The sequence below is a fragment of the Notothenia rossii genome (genome assembly GCF_949606895.1).
Source record: "Notothenia rossii genome assembly, chromosome: 4".
Classification (NCBI taxonomy): Eukaryota; Metazoa; Chordata; class Actinopteri; order Perciformes; family Nototheniidae; genus Notothenia; species Notothenia rossii.
Window position 1 is genome coordinate 69,701,233 of NC_136902.1, and position 11,411 is coordinate 69,712,643.

Below are 11,411 nucleotides of genomic sequence, written 5' to 3' on the forward strand. Positions count from 1 at the left end.
ACTGCAATCTGCTTGCACAAGGTAAAAATAGACTTTTGGAGATGAACCAACTATCAGCAGAATGCTGGTGTGTTGCTTCTTGAATCTAAAGGCAACGTGTAGCTTAACTAGTTTATCCTGAGCACCAGAACACTGACCCCTTCAAAGCTCTGAGGATTTCTCCAAATGTTGACCCTCCCTATCTCCCTCCCTCTCTTCTTTGGGTCTTCACCCCCTGCTGCTGTGGAAACAGGATCCTATGGGGGGAGAGCCCACCCAACCGCTGCTGGCCAGCTGGAATGAGCGTCTGGGAAGCAAAGCAAAACTCAAGTCACACTGCGTCGCCTTTCACCCAAACACTAAGCCCTCCCCATCTCCACAAGTACAGCCATGGGCCACAAAATGGAGATTGTTGTTGAGCTTGTGTCAGCCTTATAAAAACTGGGGCTTGCACACTTTTCTTCAACCAAGACATTATTACATGCGGCACAATTACAGGGTTGTCATTTTATGATGAAGACGGGATGGGACTGACATTTTGCTTATTACTACACCAAGGTGCCTTTGATGGGTTGTTTGTGCAAGGCTTAAAAAAAAGCCCACAATGCACATTCCACATGAAGTCTTATTTGTATTGATCACTTACAACACACACACTCTCAAGGGTCTTGCTGCCTCTAAATTATATAAGCAGAATTGTTAATGAGAAATCCTTAACTGTTAGCATTCACTATCAACAGCTGAAAATAGATTTTAGCCCATTACAGAGAAAACCAAAAGTAAGCTGTTAAATATATTCTGTTCCAACACTTTCTCTAGTGCAACAAGTGTAGGCTCAAATTAAACTAGTAGTGGTTGTGAGGTTTGAGAGGTAAGGGGGGCAACAGAATATATTTACCATAAATTCTCCGCATTACTTAAGGCAGACAGGGCTTCGCCTCAGCACAGTCTTATCTTATCTTATCTTATTAATACACTCAGCCACACTCAGACACTCTCACAAACACAGAGAGATACAAGGAGCATTACATCTGACTTTACACAAGCAAAGAGTCACTTTCACACATGAGACTACAACCCTTAAGTCATTAACAGACTCTCACACAAATGCATGAGCACTGTGACCCTCGACCTCCTCTGATCTGATCTTCAGCTGCCCCCTTTTACGCCACCTTCACCTGTCCTTGCTCTCTAACAGCTTGGCCACATGTGTTTGAGTGACCCACTGAGGGACTCAAAGCTCATCTCCCAGAGCTGCACACTGACACTGATCTAATTCTCCCGGAGGCAGAGGCAACTCTTTTCCACACATTACCAACCCTGAGAGCTTTGGCTCTTCGTGCAGCTCTTTGTTTTTCCTGGCCTTTCAGGGATAGGATTCAGGAGATACTGAGGCACACTGAGTCAAATTAAATGAGACATCCCTGAGACAAAGTGGCAAAAAGGAAAGAAATTGCTCATCCGTAAGTGGGTAGTCACATTGCCTTTTTCGGACATAGAAGTTCACAATATATTGTGCCTTTTGGTTTGAGGAGGAAAGACACTAAATACAGGCAGTTTCAGGCAAAAATACACTACTCTGTCGGCTATTCAACACTGCTATTTCATTTGCAGAACTGTCTCCATACATACAGCCCATATTCTATTTCCTCGCTGGCCTGCTATTTGACCCACAAGAAGGCAGCACAAAAGAAGTATTGACCCCACATTCCCCCTCACTAGGAGGAACAGGGTATATTTAACTATAGTTTAAAAAAGCATGGTGCCTGTGAGACTGTAAAACAGGGTATTAATACTGAGCAAACTACTTTATCCCAAAGGGCTCAGACCCAATCTATCTAATCCATACTTATTCATTTATTCAGCCGACTCATGGCCTCTGACTCCCTCAGAGATATCTAACAGGTCAAATGTGGACTTTCAATCTTCTTCATCCCTAATTAGACATAACATGTGGTGAAGTTCAGAAACACAGGTTGTTTTTTTGGTTTTTCCCTTTTGCCGTTTGCTTTCAGTTCACACAATAGGGTTTATCTGCTACAGACACACAAGAAATAAGTCGGCTCAAACCGCATGAAAGTGCTTTATTCTTGTATCCCTACCTGTGACTAAAGTATTGCTCACTGTAAGTACAGGCTAGGGGTACTGATGTGAAACATGCCCTCCACAATGTGTCACCAGTGATACAGAGAAGCACAGCCTCCACCATCTGTTGAGCATCTGTCTGAGCTGTGATTCATCTATTCACACATATTAACTGTTTTAGGTGTCAGCGGAAAAGACACAATATGTGTTAACAATTACTTTTCTGTTAGCCTCACCCTTTCTGTTAAAGCAGAGATGAACATCCTAGGTAATCATCTCAGGAAACAATATCTTCACAAGAAAATTAATTAGGTCCCAGGGCTTTTCATTGTCAAAAAATGTCATTTCAATTTTAGTGCCAGTTAAACTAAACTTAGATGGTGAAAATGGAAAACATTATACAACATGCAAAACATCCTAGCATTGAGATTGTGTTAGGATGTTCACATTGTCATTTAGCCTCTAGCATTTACTCTTAGTGTTTTTGATGGACCTGTTTGAATCATTCCAATTTATCAGATGCCCCAGCCAAAGTGGTTGTTTTGTTAAACCAACATCTCATCATAACCTAAATATATTTCACTTGCAGATAACTGAATAGCTGGAACCAGCTAAGGTTGGACATTAAGTGCTTGCTACAAATTAACGCTAACCACTAGTATCATTTAATGTATATCCCAAATACATGTTTTTCCCACAGGCTCCCGGTTTTTATAGCTTCATTAATGCAAGGCACGAATGCAGTCACACCAGACACGTTTTGCTGGAACAGTTTTGTTGCAAGTGACAAAAACAACGTGATATGCAGCACGCCTGATACTATGGCAGAGAAAACATTGACTTAACAGAGGAACAGACTGAAATAACCCTTCTGTCTGTCCTTTGGTTGCCCAGACTTCCTGTTTGACAAAACTAAATCCCTGTTGATGCTGGGATTTCCGCCCTGTTTCTCTCCATTTCTGTTTCACTCTTTTTTTGTTTTCCTCTGCTCTCTCTTTCTGTCTCTGGCCGGGCCCAGGTTCACTCTTTGGGTCACTGGGTACTGGCCTAATCTACTTGGGTTTTTTGTTCTACTAGCAGCAGAAAGCAATGTGCACAGCCAAGGCAAGTAGGAGTGAGGGAATGAGATGGAGAAGGGGAGAGGAAGGAGGGACAGAGGGGTGGACAGAAAGCAGAATTAGGGGAAAGGTGAAACAAGCCAGAACTACAGAGTTAAAGACAGAGAACACTGTAAATAATACTGCTACCCAAATGGTTAGATGAATTGGGGGGGGGGGGGGGGGCAGGAAAAGTAGTGTGAGTTCACCCTGAGAAAGAGTGAAGGGTGAAGGAGAAAGGTATACCAGAGTGTTGGAGAGAATACACTGCCAATGGCCAAAAAGGCTACTTTTCGCTGACTGCAAACAACCCTTCCGGCAATGTTGGCGGGGGGTTAGGGAACTGTATGTTGAGCAAAAATAGCTGCTGGGCTCAATGAGCGTATTACAGTGTAGCAAGAGGGGTCCGCACTTTAGGTGATCAATCAACCCAGAGGAAGCGACGATCACTTTATAACCATCAGCGGACGGAAACGTAAGCAATGGAGAGCGAGATAGCGTTTTAAAAACCATTACACAGGACTATTGTCCGTAGTGAAGAGGCCTGGCTTTCTGCACTCAAACATATGGGCCAGTGCTATCTCATTAGTTTTAAGCATTGCATATGTGGCAGATGAGACAGAGCAGTTCATCATCATCAGATCAAACTGGTCTGTTTTTAAGGAGGAAGGAATACAGATTTTCTTGGGATGTAAAAGGATACACAGCTTGCCATCAGGGAATATTTACTCATTACCCCGGAAATGTCTTGTTATCCTAGAGCACTAAACAATGACTGTCAAGAGACAGGTCCAGACAGAATATTCACCCGGACACATGAGCTCTTCATCCCAACGCCTTCCTCATATGGATGTGATTTCATTTTTGTTGTACCTCTTGAAAATGAGAACTGGTGCTGAGTGGGGAGTGGAAGCACACATTCTGGGACTGGGTGGAATCCAGCTGGCAAGAACTCACAAAGCCGACACAAGGACAAAGCCCCTGGCTGTGTTGGTATGGCTCTCGAACAGGACAACACACTCCTGTGCCAAATAGCCCTTGGCAACATTCTGGAAGCAAAAATAGCAGCCCATCTATAATTTTTCAACATGTCTTTTAATGAATCGCTTGCGCTCATGCCCTTGACATACACTTTGAGCTACAGAGGTAGTACAGACAGATGTGATTAATTTTATTTTAAACTAGGGCTGTCAAGTTAACGCGTTAATAACGTGGTTTTTAACACCACTAATTATTTTAACGTGCGATTAACGCATGTGTATTTGTCCTCGGCCCGCCCCGTAGTTTCAGAGCCCAAAGGCTTGACGTTGTTGTTGTTGTTGTTAGTTGGATGGTGGCAGATTCTAGCCAGAGATATGGATACAAAAAATGTTGTTTTAAACAGCAAGTCAAGCACACAGCTGATGCTGACAGCCCCGCTCCTGCCGCTCGCTTGCGGCAGAGCACGCTTGAAAGTTTTCCGGAGAGACGCCTGGACACGGCGTCTATGAGCAGCAAGCTTTCAACAGCGATAGCTAAATGGGTGGCAGTGGCTACAGCTTGCAGGACAATTAACATTGTGGAGGACGAGGGACTGTGTGAGATAATTCGGATCGCATCCAACGTGTCGACTGCACATCACAGCGCATTATTTTGACCCTAGGTGGGAACTTCAGTCTCATGCTTTGACTGTTATGAAGATAGAGGAGAGCCATTTCGCCGAAAACTGTAAACAGGCTTGTCTGTTTGAGCAAATGGCTCAGTGCAAAGAAGTTGACAGGGTTGGGAGAGAGTGTAAAAGAAAGAGAGAGAGAGAGAGAGAGAGAGAGAGAGAGAGGTTCCAGGTTGTTGTATTGAAAATATTCAGGAGAATATTTGTCATTGTTCCAGTGATAATAAACAAACATTTGCATAAAGCATATTTGTCCACTCATATGTTGATAAGAGTATCAAAAACTTGAAAAATATTCCTCTAAGGTAAATTTAGAATGGATACAAAATGTGCGATTAATTTCCGATTAATCGCAATTAACTATCATGCGATTAAATATTTTAATCGACTGACAGCCCTATTTTAAACACATGATGAGGATCCTGTATTACATGGTACAGGTCACCTCTAGGGGAAGAGCTACCTTTATAAATATGAAATAAACCCAGAGTTTAACTTATTTGATGTGTGTATGCTCTCTGCGTCTGTCTTTACTGACACTGCACAGCACACCAATGTGAGCAAACGAGATGCTGTCACAGAGGTGTAAACAGAGCCAATCAACCAGAAAACGAAATGGAGAAGCTTTCCCAGAAGGCAACACAGCCAATTATATGATAGTTCAGATAAACTGCAGTGGAGCCGGGTGAGGGAAGTATTCAACCAGTGCAGCCAACAAGCCTGAGCACACTGAGCTTCGCCCAGTCAGTGCATTGCATTGTTTCCCCGCAATTATATCCTTTTATTCAGGCAAACCTGCCCAATACTGTTTCATCTCTTCTATTAAATAAATAGTTTACTCTCATTGAAGTTGTAGCTAATTCAGCTTTGAAGAGAATAATCAAATTCCTCCCAAACACATAAAGAGTTCTCCGTACAACAATGACAGACAAAATGAGACCATATATATTCCTTTCTGACCACAACCTTCCCTTATGGCAGTGAAGTATGCTGTGGAAAGCTGTTTTTCTTCTTCTTTTTTTTTTAATACCATTGGGACAGTACACCTCATGGCTCCTCATCTCCTCTGAAACGGCAGCAGCTCATGTCCTCCGCCTGCATACTGCCCCAAAAAACTCCGTTAAAAAGGCCAACTACAGCCTGTTATGCATCATATTGTTTGTCTTGTAATTTCGCCTTCAGTTTCAAGGATACAGCAGTTCAACACCTTCTCAATCAAATATAGATTTTATCCTCCAGCCTTGAGAGGCTATACTTCCTGACATTTATATCAAGAGTTAAAGTGATCTCATGCCGCCTGACATTGTCTGCAGGTCAAGGCAATATATTTCTTTTAGAGATTTCAGGTATATTTTGGAACAATGATGTATCACTGCCTCTCCTAATGTGACCTGTGATGTTATTTGTGGGTGCAAATGAACCTCGGTAACCTTTTTTATTTTTGGTTCAGAGCAGTTCAAGTGTATAGTTGACACTGACATAAACTTGGTTTATATTTGTAGCTGATGTAACTAATTGGACATTCCCAAACTTGTAAAGACTTGAAACGTGTTAATCTAAGTATAGTTATTTAGCTGCCTTTACCTGGCTCCAGTACAGGCAACCATTTAAAACAATAGCCACTTTTTTTGTATATGGCATCCAGCCCTTATTATCTGTTTTAAGCACAGTTCACATAAACTCTTATATCTATGTACTGACCTTCTTTAAACTCCAATTGCATCTCATTCATAAATCCCATACATTGGTTTCATTAAGATAAAGACATATTCAAGAAAAGACTCCCATGAGCAGATCTAGCATCTTACTTTTGAATGAATCCACCATAAATAAATATTATAATAACGTGAAAGTATTCTGTTAGTTTGATTACATAAAAAACAGTCCAGCATTACAAACTGACTTGGTGATGAGACCCCACACTCCCATCACTATCCAAAATATAAAACAAGACAAAACACAGAGGACAGGTACGAAATACAAACACAAATTAAAATCAGGTTAGCAGGCGAGGGGAAATACAAAGTATTTAAAAAGGAACATGATTGTGGAAAAGAAGGTTTAAATACTGTAGTTTTCTTCCCGCTGTGCAAAGCTCTGCTTGAGGGCCCCAAAGACAAGGGGGGGGGGGGGGAATCAAATCCCTAACAACCAAATCCGAGTAAAAAATCTGTTAATGTTCTGATGCACCGAGTCCGCACCGTTGCATAACTCAGACAAGAAAGTACCGCACAGGCAGTTGTTTAATGTAAGCAGCACGAGGCGCTCAGGCCTTTGATTTATGAGCCAGAACAGTCTCATAGTCTCATACTCAGACTTCAGCTCTGTGGCCTGTAGAGAAGTCTGGGCCTTTGCCATAAGCAATTAACTAGCTCTGGAACAACTTGCCCATAGTGAACTCTGGGAGAAAAAACAACATTAGGTAAACAACAACTGTAGTTAAAGTTAAAAGGTATTCTTTCAGTCAGGGCTGCTGCTAATGAGATAAAGCACTGTTAAATCCTTTCAGCTCTAATCTACTTCACGGGATTGAGATAAATTACAGGAAGATATAAAGTGGTTGTTTTACTTGTTGCAGCCCAGAGGCCCTTGGCTCTCTGGTAGGACACTCTTCATTAGTGTACAACAATGGGAGCAGGGGAACACAAAGGGAGGAAGACATTGGCATCAGACAGTGAACCATGAGGCTCTTTTTGCATCTGGTGAATGAAAACGTGTTGCCCCACTAATGTGTGTCTCGTTTACTCACTGTCCCCGCTAATCGCTGAGATTTGATCATATCTCTCAGTACACATTTTGGTATTCCCCCCGCGGCTCAATCTCTCTCAGCAAGGTTCTTGGTTAATAAGAAGTGAATGCAGAATCTTTCAATCGTCAGGTATTTTGTCTTCTCTCTCTCAATTTACCCTGCCCACCTCATCATTTCTTTGAAAAGTGATAGAAGACAATACACAGTGCAGCCCTGTGAGCTTTCCAATTGTGTCACTTCCAATTAGCCCTTCTGAGACATCTCTGCCCTTTGGCTCACCAGTATTCAAGTTAAAAAGAACTGCGCGGGTGCCCCTTATATTGTACCCCGCCTCCCTTCACTCTCCCGCCATCTAGATTCATGCGTGTCTGAATTTGAGAGTCCCCGAAAGAGAGAAATCGCAAGAAAAGACAGACAGGTTTTCTTTTAATCCCATAACCAAAAATAGCAGCTTGCTGTAATACTGTATGTATGAGCTTAAAAGGAGCTCTACTTACATAAAAGTGCACATTTTTGAATAAGCCAGCCAGCCTTCACCTTCATCATCCTCCATAGTATACATCATTAATACTGATGTTCCTAAGCAGCAAAGAACTAGGACATGGCACGTTTTGGTGGCTCCTTCTGATTTATCCCTCTGAAAAACTTGACAGCTGTGTCAAATCTGCCTGCAACCTGCTTCTCTGTCACATTACTTTTTAAAGCCGAACTGAAGTGATGGGGATTGTAAATAGCAGGGTGGTTAGCCACAGTATGCAGGCCAACGTCTTTGAGTTAAATAGAGGGCTGGAGCGCCGCAGCTTCTTAAACTGGGGTAGAGAAACGTTCAGCTTCAGTGGAAGCCTTCCCTCAGACCTCACGTCCAGGGAGAACAAAACCAAGAGTACAAATAAACCAAGTCTGTGCCATGGAGCCATGTCCATTTACTTTAATCAAACAAACAAACAAACAAACAAAAAGACCTTTCCGTGGCCAGCGTTGTGGCTGGACACAGCCCTTTATTTTTGCAAAAAGGAAGAGAAAGGGCGTGGGTTTCTTCTCTACTTTAAGGGGAGCACTCAAATCAAAACCAGAGCAGGAAATCACTCCAACATGTTTGTCCATCATTTCATCAGTCAAACTAAAAACAAAGGATATGAATCAAATGCCAACAATCTGCAGCCAATATAAGTCACAGTAAAACAAAGAAAGGAATAATACAAATAAAAAATGATATGCTTTACCTTATTTACAAGAACTGTGCCCAATCCAAGCTTTCTGAAATTGGACAAAAGCCATCGGTGATGTACTCTGTGAAAATGGTGAAGAAGTGTGTGTGTGTTGTTTTTCAACCGCAGTCATGAGATATGATATATAAACTGACCTGACGTCATTAACTGGGTAACATGACCAACATCTCACTGAGACATTATTAAATTCTTATGGAGCCGAGTGTCTGAGGAAACAACATATTTTCTGGGCCGACACGAGGTTTGTTGTTGGCAAAGAAAAGTTGGCCAGGGGTGAAATTGTCATGCTTATCAAAATTTCTATGCCTCCTTGTTTCTTCACAAATGTGATCTCGTTTCACAAACAACCCTTCTTTTCATGAACAAATTTGATGAGAAGTTAAGCCATTAAAACGCCCCAATTCTCTAAAAACATATTTATCCAAGGAGTTTAAAGCTGTAGTCTTCTAATGAAAGGAATAAACCATCATGGGATATGACAGCTCAAAGCTTGATCTCTTTATAATTGTAATCGAGGCATGTGCACGTCCCCATTGTGAAGGCAGGGGGTCTTTGTTGATTGCAGGTACAAAAACAAACAGGATGTTAAACTCACCTCCAACAAACTGGATGCCTCCAGCCACGCGACCAATTGTACGTGAGATGAGGTCAGAGATGCAGCATCCCATGAGAGCTGTGAGGGCCACCAGCAGGAGGAGGCCACATCCCACCCCCGTCACCACTGTGCAGATCCTCCACTCCAGACTGGGGATGCCATTGAAGGAGGCGTAGCGGCCACACTGCTCGAGCATCACCGTGGCCTGCTTCTCCTCGTCCCTCACCGGGTAGGAGCAGCGCCGAAACGTTCCAAAGGACACAGGCTTGTCCATCTGTGTTCCCAGCAGCCAGTAGGGCATGAAGAAACCAACGCAGGAGGCAGCGGCACACAGCAGGGACAGCAGGGTCCAGATAACACCCGTACATGTCAGACTAGACGCCATGGTAAACAGTCTGCCAACAGTTCACACACATTCACTGGATAAACAGCAGTTATATGAGCAGGCACTGTGTTGTGGGAAGCTTTGCAGTGAGCATTTAACACCAGCAGCCTTCACCTGCTCAGTGACTCCGGGTCCCTGTCAGGGGGAAGAGCAGAAGAAAAAACAGTCAAATAAAAGTCATCCGGGAACCAGTTTTTAGCTTTTGTAATGATTCGAAAAGTCAGTGTTTAAGTGAAAGTGGAACTACAAGTGCAGCTATAAGCACAGACATGTTGGAATCCCAATTAGTAAGAGTATCAGTACTTATCAGTTATAGATACGTACTCATTGTCCTAAACTATAAATAGTTAAGCAAAACTGCACATAGTTCAATAAATAACAGTTAATCAATGTTTTCATAACAATAAAAATAGCAAACACATTCAAGCAGTCTGATAGCTAAATCAATTCATGTTACCAACTCACTGAGGGAAATTGTTATTATTCCCCATTATACTTACTTCTTAAAAGCGTTTAATAGAGCAGTTAAGCATAATAACAACTACTATATCCCAACAGGTAGGCTATTATTGGAACAACTGATGGGGCTACTGTGAAGTTCTATTTCTTCCACTAAACAGAAAAAGGATGGCTATGATAAAGTATATCAGGATGTTATACAGACATCACAGCAGAATAAACCTACGGCATGTTGATAGACTATGAAATACCAAATTAAGTAGCACAAAAGCAGCGGAAAGTGGACTTCTGGTTGAGGAGGCACATTAGAAGTCCCTGCAGGACCACCACTAAAGGAACATAGTGATTTTTCGTTAGGGGTGACCTCGCCGTATTATCGCAGTGCTCACACTGTCGGAATGTAAATCATGAAAATAAGGCAAAGAAAAGGGAAAGGAAGAAGAAAGCTTACATGTTCGGAGAGCTCCGGAATAAGGGGCGCTCGGTAGACACTGAGAGTTTATATTTCCATCGGCTGGCTCCAGCTGTGCTCGGGGCTCAAAGCAAACTTTTCTTCAGTCGAGGGGGGAAAAAAAGAAGAGAAACCGAGAAATGCGTTCGACCTGAGAATGTAAATCCGAAAAGTGGCCGCAGAATCCGTTCACAAATCACTTCCTCCTCATCAATATATTTAACCGAGGCAAAGATCAATTATTCACTCCTGCGCGGTGCAGAAACGTGCGGCGCTGACTGACTGGAGTCTGTTTCCACATTCCTGCTCTGAGAGGCAGAGGGGGCGAGTCCACGGAGCACTCATGGGAGGTGACCATCAATCACACACAATCCCCACCCAGGGGCTGGACTCACCGCTACTATCATTTCTGCATACTCCTGATGCATTCATGGAGTCCTAGTTAACTAGAAAGAAAATTAATTGTGATGAAAGTATTGGAATTTAACAGTTGAATGTTTTCTAAAACAGCCTCATGTATACAAATGTACATTATTTTGCATGGGAAAATTTGTTCAAATGTGTTTTTAGGTTTATTACACTACCGTTTAACTAATTATTTTCTCATGAAATTAATTTGCTGAAGCAATGTTGTCCTCAAGAAGCATGACAACAAGTATGTTTCTGATATCTGACTGCATGCCATTGAATAGTTAATCTAAAAAATAAATAAAAATGTTCGACCATATTTA

The 11,411-nt window shown here is 42.3% G+C and overlaps 1 protein-coding gene across 1 annotated transcript in view; it reads right to left on the bottom strand.

Annotated features, from left to right (window-relative positions):
* The window catches only part of LOC307036128 (LHFPL tetraspan subfamily member 6 protein), a 40,714-nt gene extending 29,670 nt beyond the window's left edge, over positions 1-11,044 (bottom strand). Inside the window, exons 1-2 of the mRNA XM_079676153.1 lie at positions 10,681-11,044; positions 9,386-9,905 (exon numbers count right to left, since the gene is read on the bottom strand). Of these exons, the coding sequence (XP_079532279.1) occupies positions 9,386-9,770 (385 nt within the window). The 5' untranslated portion in view covers positions 9,771-9,905; positions 10,681-11,044. The remainder of the gene's footprint in view (positions 1-9,385; positions 9,906-10,680) is intronic.
* Between the last annotated feature and the right edge of the window lie 367 nt (positions 11,045-11,411).